This window comes from Leptonychotes weddellii, chromosome 10 (assembly GCF_054177405.1).
Source record: "Leptonychotes weddellii isolate Sample4059 chromosome 10, ASM5417740v2, whole genome shotgun sequence".
Taxonomy (NCBI): Eukaryota; Metazoa; Chordata; class Mammalia; order Carnivora; family Phocidae; genus Leptonychotes; species Leptonychotes weddellii.
Window position 1 is genome coordinate 50,105,244 of NC_138378.1, and position 19,555 is coordinate 50,124,798.

General features: G+C 48.0%; 1 protein-coding gene across 1 annotated transcript in view; it reads left to right on the forward strand.

The window, feature by feature from the left end:
• Positions 1-19,085, forward strand: part of RFX8 (regulatory factor X8) — a 100,101-nt gene extending 81,016 nt beyond the window's left edge. Inside the window, exons 6-13 of the mRNA XM_081833345.1 lie at positions 375-488; positions 1,506-1,656; positions 4,298-4,356; positions 5,835-5,991; positions 8,132-8,226; positions 11,097-11,211; positions 13,693-14,009; positions 18,603-19,085. Of these exons, the coding sequence (XP_081689471.1) occupies positions 375-488; positions 1,506-1,656; positions 4,298-4,356; positions 5,835-5,991; positions 8,132-8,226; positions 11,097-11,211; positions 13,693-14,009; positions 18,603-18,779 (1,185 nt within the window). The 3' untranslated portion in view covers positions 18,780-19,085. The remainder of the gene's footprint in view (positions 1-374; positions 489-1,505; positions 1,657-4,297; positions 4,357-5,834; positions 5,992-8,131; positions 8,227-11,096; positions 11,212-13,692; positions 14,010-18,602) is intronic.
• Positions 19,086-19,555: the final 470 nt, after the last annotated feature.

The window sequence follows — 19,555 nt, forward strand, 5'->3', positions numbered from 1 at the left end:
GCTGACAAATAATTGAGGGAGTCAGTCAGTCAATGAACATTTGTTCTGAACTGTGGTCTGTGCCCTGTGGCCAGATCCTCATCCTATTACAAATCAACAGGAGCCCCCTTGTGGTCAGAAACAGCCTTCATTCCAGAAAACTTCATGAAAATGCCATTCCACATCATCCCATCCAACTGGCTAGTGGCTCACTGATGGGTTGCTGGAAAGAACACTTCTAAAACACAGCTTGGAAAAGCTGATAGGCTGAGCTATACATTAACTGGACTGAAATTCATCCCATTATCATTTGGGGCTGATTAAGTATGTAACGGGGGATCAGTCTCACCAGGCACAAAATGAATTTGGGGAGGTATGTTCTGTTCCCTCATCAGGTGGAGGACTTGCTCACTTCCTTCTGGAAATCTCTGCAGCAAGACACAGTCATGCTTATGACATTGCCCGATGTGTGCCAGCTCTTTAAATGCTACGATGTGCAGCTGTACAAGGTAGGAAGACATATTTGCTTGCCTTGCTGGTTTGTGTCCTTTCCAGAAACTAATACCAGATGCTGGGGTTAGGACTGCAGCCCTCCTGTTCTGCAGACTCCATGGACTTCAGGCCCTCTAAGGAGGAAATTGTGGTGTTGATGGAGCCTTTTAATCTTTCCCTAAAACTCAGCTTCTTTTTTTAAATTCAGTGAGAGTTACCTCATGGAAAGAAAAAGCCAGTACACCTGGTGAAGTATGGTTCCAGTGATTAGTGAGCCCTGCACTGAGTCAAAGTTCTTTCTCCGGTAACTTCAACAAAGAAGTCTTTAAAATGAGTAACTGGAATAATTGCTTTGGAATATACAGAAGTGCTGGGTTTTCTCATTGCTTTTTTTAAATGCTCGATCTCCAGAGTGATTATTGTTATTTGGGGATCAGTTATATATAATTTCTGTGCTTCTCCTGAAGCTGGTCATGAACCTTTACCTCTTACTTTATTATTTTTTAGGAAACAATCTAGTACCTCGAAATGTTTAACACAAAGGTTGAAAGCTGGAGGCTGGGTTCAGCCCTTACATAGTTGGGTTTGATCACATCTACTATTGGCTGAAATAGTGTTTCTGAAAATTTTTGGAACAATTATCAGTATTTTAAGATCTTTAAAAAAAATCCCATTCTGGCCACACACATTGAGCAGTGGCGAGGGCTGCGTGGTAGCTTTCTCTCTGAGTTTGTGGCACAGCCGAACATGGCCACTTAGAACTAGAGGACGCCCGGGCGCCTGGGTGGCTCAGTCGTTAAGCGTCTGCCTTCGGCTCAGGTCATGATCCCAGGGTCCTGGGATCGAGTCCCACATCGGGCTCCCTGCTCAGCGGGAAGCCTGCTTCTCCCTCTCCCACTCCCCCTGCTTGTGTTCCTGCTCTCGCTCGCTCTCGCTCTCTGTCAAATAAATAAATAAAATCTTTAAAAAAAAAAAAGAACTAGAGGACGCCTACCCTGGCCTGTAGTCATCACCTCTCGACAATTCCATTGTAGGGAATTGAGGATGTTCTCCTTCATGACTTTTTGGAAGATGTTTCTATCCAGTACCTGAAGTCTGTCCGGTTATTCAGCAAGAAATTTAAGCTGTGGCTACTTAATGCATTGGAAGGTTTTCCAGCCCTTGTACAGATCTCTAAACTCAAAGGTAGGTTTCAATGGGAAAAAAAATGAATTCTGTGAGAGTAGATGAAGGATCTAACTTTCACACTGAGGCAGGACATCTCAGCTGGTGGGTAACTCTTCTCCTCCTGCACTAAACTGCAGCCCGCAAGGCCTGACCGGTTTGGATCTGCTGGCATTTTCTTTAGTGCAATGCTGGGTCCTTGTGCTGGTCCATCCACATCCTTTCATCGATTGCCCCTTATAAATCCTAACATGGACTTCTGACAGGCCCACGGTGTTAGAGATGCAGAAAAGGTGCCGCTGACTATGGCCCAGGCCGGGGAGAAGCCACAGTGCATCCTGTGCATGAGCTGGTGGCTCATGTGTGCCTTCTCAAACCAGCCCTCTGAGGGCAGCCTACAGTCCTTGGGCTAGGTGGCCCAATATTCTTCTGCCTCTTCGTGCTCTGTGTGGCCTCCCAGCAAGGTTTCCAAGAATATCGCTCCCTCCTTAGAAATTCCTCCCATGTCCTTAACTTTCACACTTCTTGGGCCACTGGGGCATTCACACTTTTGTGGTCTTGGTCTCCCCATTGACTTTCTAGAACATGTTCCCTTCCATTCTGCTGCCAGGTGGTAGTCTCTGAAGACTACTTCCCCCAGGCTGCTTGTCTGCTCAAGGCCTACAGCGGCTTAAAATGCCAACACTCACCCGCGTGTGCAGGACATGCTTTATGGTCCTGGAAATACCTCTTTTCCCCCTCCTGCCTCTCTTTCCCCCCTCCACCATTGCCTGTAGCTGCCTCCAGCGCCCTCCCCACCCGGGCCCTCCTCTTCCTGGGCCAGCTTCCTCAGGGCTGAGTCTTGCTTTCTTTGCACACTGTTTGCTGTCTTCTCAGACTGGCCCCAGAACAGGACCAGCTCTAATTTTAACCCACCAGCCCTGCACCCCTTGCTGTGTTCAGTACTCACACTGGGAATCTTGATCCCGTGTGACCCACATGGACATGTTCCCATGGCCGGGCAGGGACCATGGGCCAGAGACTGCCAGCCAAGAATCAGCAGAAAGAGGGTGCTGCAGGGAATATGACGTCTGGAACTTGCTGTGGCAGGGGGTCCATGAAGTGAGGAGACTTTGCCACTCAAGCCCAGTCTCCCTCCGTCCCTCCCTGAGGCTACTTCAGAGCTTTCTAGTTGGTTATCCTGCCTCCAGCCTCACCCCCTCGGTCACACGTCCCTCTGCCCCTAGTGATGGTTCTACACAGTGATCTGACCCATTAAAACCTTCCACGGTCCCTGCTGCCTGGACGGTCCACAGGCCTTCACTCACTATGCAGAGTCATTTACAGCTTGGCCTCTGGCCTCATCCTTGTCCCCAACCCCTGGGGGAATCCCCCCACTGGTACTCCCCAGCAACACAAGACAGGTTGTCTCCAGAAAGGTCCTTATTCCTGCTCCTGTCTCTGCCTAGACTGCCAGCCCCGTCCCCACCCCCCACCTCCCTCCCCCGCCAAGACCTCACCCCTCCCTAACTCCTAACTTGCACATTCTAAATGAAGCCACACCTGACACCTTCTTCCAAACAGGCCCCTCCCTCCCCTCTGCACCCCCACACACCCCTTCCTTCATTCTTCCCCAGGTGGCTCTCACACTGCCCGGGGCACTTACCCTGCTGTGGGGAAGGCGTCTGCACGTCTGTCTGGTGACCCATGCTCAGCCAGTGAGCCCCTAGCAGGTGGAGGCTGCCCTCCTTTGTCCAACAATCCGGTGAACACCCAGCACACATTATGGAGCAAACACTGCACTAGTGTCCCTCATAAATATTTGTCAGATGAATACATGCACACACTCCTTTTATGTTTCCTCTTTCCACCCTTTCCTTTTCTTGGGTCACTTTTCTTTTTTAAAGATTTATTTATTTATTTATTTGAGAGAGAGCAAGTGAGCATGGGGGGAGGAACAGAAGGAGAGAGAATCCTGAAGCCGTCTCCCCGTTGAGCACAGAGTCCAGTGCGGGGCTCGATCCCAGGACCCTGAGATTCTGACCTGGGCTGAAATCAAGAGTCGGACGCTCAACTGACTGAGCCACCCAGACGCCCCTCCTTGGGTCAGTTGTTGAGGAGAGCACTGTAGAGATGACAAAGTTGGGGGAAGTCCTAAACTCCTTTGAGCAGGCACGTCAGATGCTGGGAGTATATCACATTCTGGCACGGGGGCAGGGGGGATGGTTTTAGTCAAGTGGTCCCTGCCAGTATCTCCTAGCCATTCGGGAAAGGGCCAGTGGGCAGTGGGAAGACCAGGATGCGTGGAGGCCTCCCTGTGTGGAGGGCAGTTTAGGCAGCTGTACCTTCCTAGGCAAATGCGTGGGCCTCATGTCTGTGCTGTGCGTCCTCTTCCCTGCTGTGTACATAAGAACTTGAAGCTACAGGGATGCCTGGGTGGTTCAGTCAGTTAAGCATCTGCCTTTGGCTCAGGTCACGATCCCAGGGTCCTGGGATCGAGGCCCGCATCGGGCTCCCTGCTCAGTGGGGAGTCTGCTTCTCCCTCTCTCTCTGCCCCTCCCCCTGCTTGTGCGTTTTCTCTCTCTCTCTCTCTCTCTCTGTCAAATAAATAAATAGAAATCTTTATTTTAAAAAAACTTGAAGCTACAGTATTAATAATGGCCATATGTTTTGTTCTTAACAGAAGTTACTGTGTTTGTCAAAAGACTAAGAAGGAAGACATACCTTTCCAACATGGCAAAGGTAGGTTTCAGCCAACAGGACAGTAGGGAACAAAGTAGTTTCCTGAAGCAAAAAGTGAAAGCTGCAAGTATGTCCTAAGAGCAGGCGGTAGCTCCCTTTGTAGGGAGGCCATGTCCATCCCCTTAGAGGGCAGAGGGCAGACAGGAGGACCTTGTTGGCCACTAACTGGGAAGGTGTAGTGTGCCCAAAACTCTCAGCTAGAAGCCCACCCCACTTCTCCCCTGCTCAGAAAGGTTCTCCCTGCAGGAGAAAAAGCAGAACAAGCAGGTCAGTGTTCTAAAGTTCGAGAGGAAGAACCCACATAAGTGCTGACCAGGGCCAGCCAGTGTCAGAGGTGAAAGGGCATCATGGCAGAGTCTAGAACAGACAGACGGAGCCCATCACCCGGTGCATGGCCCCATGGACTCCGTGTGTCCAGTCTGCCAGGTTTCTCAGCTCTGACCTTCTCCCTCCTGGGTTGTTTATGTAGCTTCAGTGTTAGAGGAAGGCAGAGAAGGGCTGAAAGAAAGATTCCATAATGCCAGTGTGTGGGCCCCTCAGGAATCTGTTCTGAAATCCTGTGGACACCAGATTGGGACTGCGGCTGTGTTCCAAATCAGTCCCAGCTCGGGAGGAGCGCGGCTGGGCCCCTCCGCTTCGCCATCTCTGTCCTTCCAGCACAAAACTCTCTCTCGACTTCACGTTTCCTGGGGTTGTTTCCTGCCTATGTGCTCACAGCCCATCCAGTTCTCCAGCACTTTCTCATTCCTGATCGGGTCAACTGATGATGGCCAGCCCAAGCGGCAAGCTCGGGTTCTAGAGCCACCCTGCTCTGAATCTTCTCTTTCTGAACACGATGGCTGGGGGAAGGTTTACTCAACATCCCAGGTGCCCTCAGGCTCTTCCCCTGTCAGGTGGAGGAGGTGGCTGCAGGGCCTGCTCCTGAGGCTGGTGTTGAGGATGACCCCCTGCTCAGCCCCGGGGCTCCAGAAATGGAGGGCATTGGATTGTCCCCATTGGGTGGCTGAAGAAGTCAGCTCCCAGCGGCTGAATTCGTGGCCCAGGGGAAGGACAGAGACAGCATCTGGTGCCTGCAGCACCCCTCTGGAACTGGCGTCTGTGGAGCCATGTTCTCCTTGCCGAGCTCCTGGCACAACCACCATGCTCCTCTCTAGAGTAGCTCAGGCTCATGGTGTGGGGTGCAGAGAATAAGAATCAGGGAGAGGAAGAGCCACAGAGCCCCGGGAGCCCTGACCATATCTGCCTCTGAGCAGAAGCACTCCGAATGGTGATTTTCAGAAAGGCCATCCTAGAACGCGTGCAGTTTGAACATTTCAGTTGTCGTGTAGGATTCAGTTTTAGGGGGTAATACCCAAATCCACTTCTCTTTCTCCTCAAAAAAAAAAAAAAAAAAAATCTTAGTCGTTTGGAGAGGGGAATTAGGCAAAAGTAAAAGGACAAGATTTAATGAAGTTATTGTGCTTCTCCATTATCTTTAGACTATGAGAATGGTGTTGAAAAATAGCAGGAGAGTCAGCGTTTTGAAGTCAGATCTACAAGCCATCACCAGTCGAGGTGCTTTGGACATGTCTAAGAAAGCCCTGCCAAGTAACCCAAGTAGTGCCACTGACCTGCAGACACACGCGGAGATGAAATGTAATCTTCCTTCTGCACCTTGCATTATTGGGGCCTTTGGGATATATTTGGGGCTGGCGCGGCCATCACTAGTTTATGAGTTCTTAGTCGAGGTAGAACCTACTTTACTCTTGGATATTATCGTTTATCTGCTCGCACATCTCTTCCTGCAGGGGTGAGGAAGGGTCCACCAGGTCCCCAGTGCTAATCCACTTTCGTTGAATGAATGAACAGAGGAGGGTGGTTGTTGCTTCCCAGTATTTCTTCCTGGAAATCAACCTGGGGTATCTCCTTTGGAAAAAAACATCGATCTTGTACATGCAGATTCAACAGTGTCTCTTCTAACTCGGTCCGAATCACATTAAGTTCGCCCCCTGCCTTGCCAGATTCCGCTGTGTCGCTATTGTTAGCATCACCAGTGTTATTTTTCATAAGGTGAAGCTTAGCCACGTGCTCTTACCAAACTTTCCAAACAAGTGATAGTAAGTATGTGGATATTCCTGCCCTTTGCTATCTGAGAGTCGTAACTGTTTTTCAAGGGAAAAATCTCCCTTGCACAAAGAGCTTGGCAAGCAGGCTGACGGCATTGTTCCATCTCCGGGAAGCGAGAGTAGTGAGAGAAGAAGCAAGCTGTCCTCACTCAGCAGGGAGAACCTGGGTGCTGTTTCAGGAGGAGAGCTGCAGAAGGTGTATGACCTCCTCCCCCAGACTACGGGCGAATCTCTAGGCCTTTGTAGGAGAGTTGCCAGGAGGGGCCGTGGGAGCCACGCTCCATTCATGCATGTTCCAGACACTCCCCCAGGATGGCCCGGGAAGGTCCAGTAGCCTCATCCTCCGTGAGCCTGGCCCTGTCCTGATACACTTAGCTGTGCTGAGGGCTGCCTCCCCAGAACGTGTGGGCTTCTTCCAGTGTCAGCTGTGGCTTATTCATCTTGGTCTACCCAACACGGTGCTGGCACATGGTAGCACCCGCATACTTCATAACTAGATGAATACATGGATTCAGTAGTGCATAAATGCACCACAAATTATCCTGGCCTCTTTCTTTAACCTGGAAGTAGGGCCGACTTTGGTAGGATTGTACCAGTTATTAAAATATATAAAGAGGTCCATACTTGTCGGCGGGTCGCGCCTGCCCCTATTGTCTGGCTGTTCCAAATCCCAGCTCCTCCCCTCCCAAAGCAGTAATGAGAAGGTAAACCCCTAACCTAGGAAACTTCAGAGATACGGACAAGCAGTGCTCATTTGTAGGAGCCCAAAAGGCCCCCTCCCCAGGCTACTGGCTCTCCCCCAAACTCCAGGTCATTGCCCAAAGCCTGCTCTTGCCCCCAGCCAGAGCCCAGGGAGCCCCAGGAGGGCATGAGGCCTCTCCCCCAGAAGCCTGCCCAGTAGTCCTGTGGGCTCCTACTGGCATTCTTGTAAATAGGACTTCCAGGAGGGCACAGAACCAGCAGGGAGGCAATATTCTGGTCACCACTGCTGACGCCTAGCAGATAAATGCTTGAGGTGTCCCTGGAGGATCCTCCAGATGAGACCTGGCCAAGCCTCAGTCAGGGCCATGGCAACCTACTCGGGTTTCTAAACTCTGCTTGGTACATAGCCGCATTCCAAAAGGTGGGCGAGCCCAAGGCTGTTCTTTGCTCAGTGCTGCCTGTGCGGGTGAGGACCCAGTCCTGATGTCACACATGCTTGGGCCCCACCCTTCAGGTCTGTACTAACTGAGTTTATAGCCCCAGGCAAGCCACATCCCTCATTGGCTTTGATGTCCACCATGGGTTTAAAGGACATTAATAAACTACCCCTTTTGTGAAAACGGCAAGGGTAGGTGAGCTCATGTCTGTATCATGCAATGAGCTCATCTGTAGCTGGGTTCTGTATAATTACAAGGTGTAGTTATTATTTCAAAATATTTTTTTTCCATTTCAACAAGTGACAGACGTGGTTCCTAAGAGGCAAGACCATGTAACTCTGAACTAGTTGACCGCAGAGGTGACAAATCCAGCTTTAGAATTCATCCTTTGTGTTCAAAAGGAGTGTGAGGCCCCAGGAAATGCCTTTGAACTCCGGGACCAGTGTTGTCCCCTAGGTCACCTAGTACACAAATACCTACAGTAAAATCCTGCTACTTTGCTCACAATCGTTTTGCTTCTTTTGTTTACAGGTTTAAGCAGTTTGATTTCTTTGCTGGGGACATCCGCAGATCTCAGCATATTCCTGAATTGTCTGTCTTCAAATCTCCAAACATTTGTCTTCCAGGTACAAAACAATTATTTTTTTTTTAAAGGGAAGAAGGGGTTGTTGATCATTCTAGCTACATTTTAGCACCAGTGCCCATGACCTGGTGCAATGAAAGAGTTTTCTCTGGCCAGAAATGTGTCAAGGCTGGTGTGGGTGTTAAAGATAGGGAAGTGGTGTCTCACTCCCTCCTGTAACAAGGCAGGAATCAGAGGCTGGCACGTACAGGTGTGTGTTTGTGGGTGAGCATGTGCAGTTGGGTGAGCATGTGTGGTCTCAGGTGTGTGTGCAAGTGAGCATGTATGTGCAGGTGAGTGGGGGTGACAGTGGATGAGCATGTGTGTGTGGGTGAGCGTGGGTGAGTGTGTGTGCAAGTGAGCATGAGTGTGGAGTGAACATGGGTATGTAGGGGAATGTGTGTGAGGGTGGGTGAGCATGTGCAAGCCCATGAGCATGGATGAGTGTATGTGTGCACCAAGCAAGAATGTCTAGGAGGAAGAGGGAGAACAGTCTATTTAGGGAGAACAGTGCTGGTCTAGGTATTTTGCAGAACCATCCAAGTGTTAAGCTTGATTTCACAAAATCAAAGATGCATTGTTTTAGATACAGATGGGTTTGGTCCTTCTGATCGACTTGAAACTTGGGTGTTACTTGACTAGGGCGTTACTTTGGCTTTGTTGTCCTCATCCTCTGCCTTGGCAGCCTCACCGTAAGAGCTAAGAGTACTGTCAGAGAAAGCCTGCCCAGTGGCCCATCGGGGGTGGTGGGCGAGGAGCTGGAGGCTATGCATTAAAACCTAGACCCAAATGAGGCAGCCCAGGGCTGCGCTAACTGGAGGCATTGTCCTCTGAAGGCTGAGGCAGTTAGGAAGGGCCTTGATGAGGGAGGTGGGATTTAAACAAGATGTAGAAGGTGAATAGGATTAAAGCAAACTAAGAAAAGGAACAATGTCCACATGAAGCTAGCAAGAGCAGAATGAGCATATGGAAAAATGGAGGGCCATTTACGGAAGAAGCAGATGTCTCTGGAGCAGAGAGCAAAGACTTGGAGGGCCTGGGCCAGAAACTCAACTTTGGGCTTTCTGTTAAGCCTCCAGTCACATTTCTTTCTCTCCCCCTTCCTGCCCCACGTGTTCTTGTCTGTATGCCTGTCCGCCCCATCAAAGAGAAAAGGGCACAGGTAATACCTGAGACTGCAGGCTGCAGTAGGGTGACACACCTCAGAGATGAACCAGGAAACTTTTCAGGAAGGAGCTTGAAAGTCAGTTCCAATGCTTGGCAGGTGTCTGTTTCCATTCTTTGCCTCTGGGTGATAATCGTTCCAGATTCTGTATGGCTTTTCTTTCTCCTTGTTGGGCTTTGGCAAAGCCTGTTTGTAACAGTGGTAAGCGTGTCTAGGGTTGCGTTGCTGTGGAGACATGTATTCATTTGATAGCTTCACCCGTAGAAGCTTTCAAGCTTCTGTTCCTTGTTTTGGGTTTTCACTCCACCCCTGACTTGAACCAAGATGAGTCCCCTGAGCCCAAGAGGCTCACCCTGTTTTAGACCATGTAACACTCTGTATTTCCCAAGACTCCCACTCCCATATCTTCAGCCTTCACAAATGAGGCATGTTAGAAAAATGGTATTTTTGTAACCATGCCTTTGAAGGGCTTGTTTTTGTACAACAGCTTGGCTGATAAAAAAACCAGACTATTGTCAATAAAATACTCAGACTGTGGAAATGTAAGCCCTGAGGCATGTGGGAGGTGACTAACGGCTTCAGTGGCTGGTGTCTGGCAGCGCACTCGCAGAAGAAACCGATCCGCTGGGTCACGTGCTTGCTCTCCCAGTTCTCGGCGGTTCGGGCCCAGCAGCAGCTTCTGGACATAGGGGCCTGAAGTGCCACATGGATGGCCACAGCGCTCAGGGTTTACGTTTCAACGTTTGTGCAGAGTGCTGGTCACCCAGGGCTACTTCTCTCCACGCTTTTCAGAAGTATCCTTGTGTCTGTTGAGCCGGGCTCCTCCTGGGAGCCCTGTGTTAGGTGGTCAGAAGCACCAGGCCAGGGGCCAGGAGCCCACGGGGGGAGGATGCCGCTCCTGGTTGGGGTTCACCACCTCCCAGAGCCCAGGGCACTCACAGTGTGCAGAGGAAGGAGCAGCAGAGATGAAAAAGGGTATTATTCCCTCATTTCTAGCCAGGCTCAACATCTCCTCCTCAGAGACTTGTGGTCGCGCCCCATGTGTGGCCCACATACACGATGAGGCTTAGGAGGGCTTCAGGGGTGTTCGTTCCAACACATGCCTGTGAGATTCATAGGATCCCCAAGGCGACTCTCGGTCTAGATGGAGTTTCGCAGCCTGCATGTGGAGGCATCTCACTAGTATCCAGTTTAGTGCTACTCAGGCTGTCCGCTGGCTGCCCAGGTGGAACCTTCCAGGCCTCAGGTCATGCACGTGGCACAGTGGCCAGCTTTGTGCTTTCCAGAATCAGCGTGGTGACCTTCATTAGCTGCTTTTGCACGTGCTTGGACTGGGCAGGCATAGAGCGGCCAGCAGCTCTCTCAGGGGCGACAGCCAGGTGGGCCCAGCGAGGCTGCCCACGCCAGTCCCCTGTGGTGCTTCACAAATGACCGCTTTCGAAAAACTGTGTGGGATCAAAACAAAAAACGTAGGCCAGTTTCCCAGCTCTTTCTTCTCTCCACCAACCTCAAAAGGTTCTGCCCTAGAATCATCTCCACAGGAGATGCAGGGGGACCACAAATAGGCTAGTGTGCCTCTGCCTCATCATTTCTTCTTCCTGTTCTCGCCCGGCCACTTGGGGGCATCTGTGCGTGGCAGCCGTGCGCTTGTGATCTTCCGGACTTTGTCACAAACCCCAGCATTTTTTTTCCTCACAAAAATGTAATAGCCCAGCAGAAGCAAAGAAGAGTTTATCAGATTGGCCGCCAGCTTCCAGCTAAGATGGAATTTCCTTCTCACCGCCGTGAGCAAAGCCATGACTCTCTGCCACAGAGATAGTTTCGGTAAGGCAGAGAACACAAAACATTTTGGTATTTTAAAATGTTATGACAGCATAGAATCCAGTCACCTTCTTTTCACCCTTTTTAAAAAATATTTATTTATTTTTGTGAGAGGGAGAGAGAGAGCAGGAACACGAGCAGGGGGAGAGGCAGAGGCAGAGGGAGAAGCAGGGAGCCCGACGAGGGACTCTATCCCAGGACCCCGGGATCATGACCTGAGCCGAAGGCAGACATTCAACCAACTGAGCCACTCAGGCGCCCCTCTTTTCACCTTTTTTGTAAAATACAACACAGACCTAGAAAGCCATAATAATTGTGTTTTAATGGCAACCATGATAGTCCATCAAACAGTCAAACCAAGCTTCCCTTTCCCATTCCATCATGGTTGGATGCATAAGAGGCCTCCCCTTGTTTTTGAATTGTGTACTTGGGTGTTTTTAGAAAAGCACCCAGGGAGCCAAATGAGATGAGGAACAAATGGGTTCTTTGGGGCACCCAAGTTTAAATTTCAGGACTAATGATTGATCCAGTCACCATTGTATGCAGATAGTGGAAAGAGTGAAGTAGCATCCATTGCAAACTATCTGCTCAAATAGGTGGTCTTTCTCTGTCAGGAAGGGTCACGTCTGTCCCATCTGTGGCAAAGATGCAGCATAGGGGAACTGTAGGAAGGGAAGTTCACCACTGAGCCCCATGGAGAGGATCATTCATTCCAGTGGATAGTTATTGTGTCCCTACAAAGTCCCAGGCACCTTGCCAGGCACTGGGCGTAACAGCAGTGAAAAGACAAAGTCTCCGCCCCTGTGAGCTTGCACACCAATCTGGGTGAAGGATCCCTGCTCCAGAGAGCTGCCAGATGCCCTAACAGCAGGTGAAACGAGGAAGAGAAGACAAGCTTTATCGTAGACCAGTTTTGCCAACACTCTGGAACTCTTTCGAGGATGGCTGCTGTCACCTGTCATCCATGGAGGTGACACCCACTGGTAATGAGACTCTCCCCTTTAGTGAAGTCCAAAATGACTCTGCTTTATGCTAATGCTCTCCCAGAGCAAAGTGAGGGAGCGGAGCTCATGTGCTGAGCTCCTGATAAGAAACCCAGCCCTGAAGCTGTTGCCCCCTACCCCACCACACACCCTCTTTGGACCTCGTATGATGTCCCAAGAAGTATTTACACTGGTTTTTCCTCTTCACGTGGTTAAATGGGCCAGGGGTTGCTGGTCAAGCTTATTCCAGACCAGGTCAGGCCATCCTGTCTCACCGGGATCCATCACGGAAAAACAAACATTGCGTAAGGCTTTGAAATGGACAAAAGTTTGCTGGAAATGGACAAAAGGCTTTGAAATAGGCAGAAGGTTCAGCACACCCTTCTGAGTTATCTTCAGCTTTCATGTGTTTGAGTTATTTTACAACTCTCTAAATTGTATCAATAATAATGCAAATGATTCTCCCCCAGGGAAATGCAAACTAATTGTGTCAGGTGGATGCTATTGATTACTGCCCTGAGGACAGATCTGTGGGGCATCTTTACTGTCTATACACGCGCAGTGCTTGGAATTCTCCTTTGAACAAGTTGGCAACATTTTACGAACTTCCTCTTTAATAAATGACTTATATGAGATCTTTGACACATGTTCATTTTATATCTGTAGAGAGCGGTGGTTTTACCTTCATTAAAAAAGTATCTTTTGGGGCGCCTGGGCGGCTCAGTTATTGGGCGTCTGCCTTCGGCTCAGGTCATGATCCCGGGGTCCTGGGATCGAGCCCCGCATCGGGCTCCCTGCTCAGTGGGAAGCCTGCTTCTCCCTCTCCCACTCCCCCTGCTTGTGTTCCCTCTCTCACTGTGTCTCTCTCTGTCAAATAAATAAATAAAATTTTTAGAAAAAAAATATCTTTTAACGATAGCAATAAGCCAGATCCCCCTCCCCTCAACCCTGCCCTGCTTTTCAGCTGAACATTAATTATCCTTCTTTCCTGGAAGACCAAAGACCTTGGGATTTGGAGCGTTCAGCTGAGTCACATGCCCTCCTGTCTCCCCTTCACGATCTCCCTGATGCCTGGCCTGCAGGTGCTACATTTCCAGCCTCTGATCGGCAGCTGGCTCCCATCCATACTCTGCCTCCACGTCTCCTCCCAGCCTAGCCCTTAACTGCCCCGTGTGCCAACCACAGGGGACTCAGCTCTGGGAATGGCACCTCTCTCTCTGTAGGATTTGCTTTTCTCCCACCTCACCCTAGATGGGCTTTAAGTTCCCTCCAATGGCTCAAGACGATTTAGCTGTCTGTGCTTTCTGTCCCAAAAGCCACCTTGCTGGGGTTCACAGGTACAGAATGCCTGCCCAGGACCCCCCAGGATCTGCTAGAGGAGTGAGAAGGCCCCAGTACACAGAAGTTAAAAGCCCCAGAAAAGTTGGTAATTCCATAGTGATCGGTTTATCCGTCCATCTGTCTATCTAATTATTCATTTGGGGTTGTTATTTCAATGTAGGCTCTTGGCATCTGTTCCATTTGCTGCTTTTGGAATTTGTGACTCATCTACTTCAGTCATGCATAGAAGAGGAAGAGGAGGATGACGACGGGGGACATCTCAAGGAAAGGCTACCAGATGATCAGTCTCTTGTCCAGCCAGACCAGGCATCTTTCCACCCTCCAGATTCCTCACCATCTCAGGAGTATGAAAGCCCAAGTGTGGATCCACACTGGGTGACCCTGAAACACATGGGCCAGAGCCGATGTCCCATGGGTGTGAGCAGTGTGGTTCTCAGGGTCCTGGGCTTCCTGGTGGACAGTGACACGGGCAATAAGGTACAGACACAGGGGCCCCAGCTTCTGCAGTCTTTGCAAAGGACTAAGAACTATCACATGGTTAGGAAACCCATAAAGATCACTTTGTCCAAACGACGACACACAGCTCTAGATCCGTCTTTGCTTTGGGAGATTTTGCCAGAGGTGATTATAGTAGCTTATCTGTTGATCACTGGTTGGCTCAGGTTCGTGGTGCATAGATAGGTACATGGCACACTCAGAGGTGTGGAATATTTGGATGGCCTGGGTCTTGCCTTCCCACAACTTACCAGGGGTGGTTAGACTGACTGAGCTAACTAAACTTAGAGAGAAGCACTGAAAACACCGCTGGTATTTTGGATTTTGAAAAGATGGAATTGGGGTACATCCTGAAAGATATAAAAGTGAGAACTGCTGGGGCGCCTAGGTGGCTCAGTTGGTTAGGTGGCCAACTCTTGATTTCAGCTCAGGCCCTGATCTCAGGGTTGTGAGATCGAGCCCCATGTCCGGGTCCACACCGGGCATGGAGCCTGCTTAAGATTCTCTCTCTCTCTCTCTCTGCCCTTCCCTCCTTTAAAAAAAAGATTCTCTCTGCCTCTTCCCCCACCTCAAAAAAAAAAAAAGAATTGCTATTTATCTAACACCTACTATACACCCTTTATATGCATTATCTCAGAGCCATACAATCCTGCAGAGTATCTGCTCTTACCATTTTCATGCCATGGCTGAGGTAACTGAGGCTCAGAGAAGCTAAGTGACTTGCACAAAGTCACACAGCAAGTAAACAGTGGAACAGAGATTGGAGTCCTGGCCTGCCTGATCTCCAGTCCATTCTTCTCCCGCAACACGAGATCAGAGGAGGGTGATCCATGCCCCAAGGAGAATAGGACACAGGTTGCAGAGGTCAGAGAGGGGGCCCTCCCTGAGTGCCAGAAAGTGGAGCCAAACTGATGAAACAAGCAACTGCAACTCCTCTGTTGACCGAGGAAGCAGGGGTACCTGGTGTAAAAAAAAAAAAAAAAATTGCCTTAGTATTAATTTCTAAAATTTCTATACATGTTTGGAAGTTTAGCCACTTTGCGTAGTATTTCTTCCGCACCCTCAAGTTCCTTCCTCTTTTGAGAAGATGAGGAGTTGAGTTGAGTAGGAGACCCAGGCAGAGGCCTTGCCCTTCACCTGAGTTAACAGGGGTCTTGATCATGGAAATGAGTCACAGCTTGAAACTGTCCATACCCTACAGTCCCCACAATAACCACAACCTCCAAGGGACCTTTCCTTCCTGAACAAACTGTCATTCCAAGTACTCCAGAGTTCAGAGAACCCTGTTAATTTTTTTTATATAAAGATTTATTTATCTATTTTTAGGGAGAGAGTGTGATTAGGGGGAGGGGCAGAGGGAGAAGGAGAGAATCCACAAGTAGACTCCCTGCTGAGCGGGGAGCTCAACACGGGGTCAGTCCCAGGAACCTAAGATCATGACCTGAGCTGAAACCCAGAGTCTGATGCGTAACCAACTGAGCCACCCAGGCACCCCCCCAGAGAACCCTGTTATTGAGCACTACTTGGATGGAACAACCTACTAGACAAAAATAATATGAGCAGGAGCAAAAGAGATGCCTCTCAGGTTTACAAATTCTCTGTCTTTGGTTTTTGTTTTCTCACCTTGCAATAGTAAGTTCATATATCCAGCTGCCTTTGATATGGTTGGTAGAGTAGATTCAGACGTGTGTCTATAAATAAGAAACTCACCTCCTCTGAGAGTGTATCTGTGAAGCAGACATGACAAATAGGCATGAAATAGGGATATAGTGACATACTGGCCTCAAATCAGGGACCCCATGGCAGGGGCAGGAGAGCTGGGCCGCCTTACGAAAACAACAGCTGGGGACAATTAGGGCATCACTCACGAGTTGGTATTTCAGGGCTTTTGGTAGAGAGAAGGCCCAGTTAGACCCAGTTGGCCAGGCTGTGCCCAGTGGAATGTCTCTCCCTGCACCCTGACCCTCTGGACGATGTACCCTGTCCTGGCAACAGGGTCCAGAAAGGGCTGGCCAGTAGGAAGCCCCCCTGAGTGCACTCTGGAGCATTCTATGGAACCCTAACAGGACAAGCAATTGTGCTGGATGCTCAGCTCCAAGTGTGTACATCTCTCCACTCACTGGCTGGGGAGAGAGCTAGGACTGTAGACAATTTGACATGCCCCTTAGTCACCAAGGTAACCGGGAGTAAACTTTTACTTCTTTGGCCACAGTTAGAAGCTGGTGGAGAGCAGACACTGTCAGCTCCTTGTGCTGGGCATTTAAATGCATCATTTCAACAACCCAGTGAGATGTACCATCATTGCCCCCGATTCACAGATAGCATAACTGAGGCTCATGAGGGGTGGAGTAATGTTCCCAAGGTCACCTCACTAGTAATTGACAGAGCAGGGATTCAAACCTCTGTAGATCTCCTTGCAAAACTGTCCCTTCCTAGCACCCTTTCTCTCCCCAGAAGATGCTACCATGTGCTCTAATTCCAAAAGCAGTGACTTGGGAATAAATTAAAAATACCTTCAAGTCTGATGACTTGGGAATGGAAGTGGACAACTCTAGTACATAACTTCCTGGGTTCAAATGCCCCATCTTCCACTTCTTAGCTGAGAACATTGGGCAGGTTGCTTAATTTATCTGTTCCTCAGCTTCCTTATCTACAAAATGGGAATAATAATATCTAATTCCATAGGGCTGTTATAAAGTTTAAATAAGTCAATCATGGCAAAATTCTTGGAACATAGTAAGAACCCATAATCATTAGTCATCATTATTATTTCTCCAAAGAAACTTAATCTGAGCGCCTTTCCACGACACTCCACCCAATCCCCTAGCAGCTCCAAAGTTTATTGCAGTGGGGTTTGACTTATATTTAATTGGTGGAAACAATGGAGAAAGACATTAAATACTTAATTGAACTACATAATAAAGCAATACAGGCAGATGAATGTCAGATAACCCAAGGTAATATGCATTAGAGATTAATTAAACCTGCTTCTGTCTGTGCATGCCTGCTGAATTAGCTATAATGACTTAAACGCTCTAACCAAAAAGTTATGCTCATCTAATTTTTATTGCGTTCATTATTCAGCATTTGCACTCCTCACCAACAAAAAAGCACACCCACGGTGTCCCATCTGCATTCATCTGCCACGAGTTAACACCCCATTCAGCGGCACATCTGTGGCTTCCTCGTTCTTTGAACAATTTAGTGTTACCCTGCACCTATGATAACATCCAGAGTCAGTATTCTGGACTGCCCTATCCATCTGTCACTCTTCTACACTCCAGCAACGTTCACGATAGGAAGGTGCCCAGGAGTGTTTAAGAATAAAGTAAAAAATCACAGATATTAAATAAGGAATATTCTTTTTAAAAACATACCACATGGGGGCGCCTTGCTGGCTGAGTTGGTAGAGCACGTGACTCTTGATCTTGGGCTTGAGTTTGAGCCCCACATTGGGTGTAGAGATCACTTAAAAAAATATTTAGAAATAAAAAATAAAAACAAAAAATAAAAGCATACCACACATTTTTCACTTTAGGGCATGTACTCAAGGATTAAAGCATGGCAAAAATATTTAAAAACAAGGGACTCTTTAGCTATAGGACAAAGGTAAAGACGATTTTTTTGAGAGAGAAGAAAAACATCCTCTCATTGGGTGGTGATGGTTATTGTCAAATTTAGGGAGAAAGAGTGAGAAATACTTCACTAACCTTGCGTTTGAAGTTGTTTTGTGTACATCTTTGTAAAATATATTCCTTATGGGGGGTGGAGGGGGTTATCAATGAAACCAGACCCAAGAAAATACATCTCTATCAATTTGAAAGTATTCATGTCCGAGGAATTGCTAATCTTCCCAGTACCATCAGAGCTAAGGGAAGGAAGGCCTAGTATCCTGGTTTCTCTGATAGGAAGCCTTGCTCAGGCAAGTTAGATGGCTTATCCAAGAGTGGGCACTAAGTTAACACTAGAATCTGTGAATCTCTCAAATCTATTACTACCCAACTGAGTGTTAATTTAACCAATGACTGTTTTCATGGTCCCCCCCCCCCCGCCCCTTATCTATTGGTATATCTGATGAATGGTGGAGGGAGGGTCTATGTGGGAATTTGAGCCAAGAATGCAGGGACTGGTATCCATCTGGAAGGCAGCCAAAGCGATGAGCATTGCAGCCACATAGGAGCCCTTAAACATTTCACAGGTTCCTTCTTGATTTTCACAACGGATCCACACTCTCCCGTGTCTTTAATGGAAGAGTGTTGGGTTTGATCTCAGCTCCTCACAAACAACCGCAGGCCCGTTCCTTTTCCTAAAGAGAGCCCACCCGCCTCACCCCCCATGGCCCCTCTCTCTTGCACCATCCCAGGGTTGAGATTCCTTCCCTGAAGTCCTCACCAGGCCCCGAGCATTCCTCAAAGAAATTAGGATATCCCGTAGTAGGAACAAATAAAGGCAGAAGCTTCCAGGTGAGGTCCAAGGGTGGGGCAAGGTCATGGTAGAAGAATATAAATGGTGGGTCCAGCAACAGGGAATAACTTTTTTTTCTATCTTTGTCTTTTAAACATTTCCGCCTTGCAGCTCATCCAGGTATTATTGGAGGACAAGGCCACGGAAAGCACGGTCAAACTCAGCCTTCCTGTGGGACAAGAAGCCCTTGTAACCCTAAAAGATGGACAAAAATTTGTAATTCACATATCAGATGTACCCCAAAGCTCTGAAAATATTTTTTTTCAGGGAAAGCAATGCAATATATGATTATTTATTTGAATAGGACATAAGAAAACATAGATTTTCACTCTTAAAAATATATTAAATGCTAAAGCTTTTGTATTGGTAGGAAAGAAGATTTTATGTACATAATAGAGGTAGCATTGTATGTATTGTGTTTATATGTATTTCAAGGAGTTAGTTTTGATGAATCATATAAACTGATTTGGAGAATAATTTTTGACTCTGTTGCTTTTCTTCGGGGCTTTTCAGGTGTGTTTATTGGGAACTTAACAGAAGAGAAATTTGAGAAATCTTGCTGGGAGTAGAGAAATAGATCTCTAGAGAAAGATAAAGTTTGAAGAATACAAACTGATACCAGGAGTAGAAGGCCAATGGTAACATTTTTCTTCCCCTTGGTAGTGCCTTGATTGAAATAGAATTCGCAGGAAGATCCCCTCAGGCAGTGAGGAACAGACAAAATGCAATTTGATACCGACTGTTTGGCTTACACATTGGTCCATTAAAACATTCCTAAAGTGAGGTCGAATTTTGAACCCAACAGTGTCTGCAACAAATGATGATATCCTGCTTTGAATCACTTTTTATTCCTCTCTTTGTTGCAAAATCCTAAGAAATGTTGAAACTAAGAATAGAGCCTCATTAAACCAGATCAATTTTTATGTAACTGATTATAATATTTAAAAGGAATTTAACAATTCATGCTTAACATGATTTCTGGCATAAGTGGAGATAATAGAGAATATTTTATTGATCTCATGTTATTTAAGAAATGGATTAAATTTCCCTAAACGCTTGGAAAT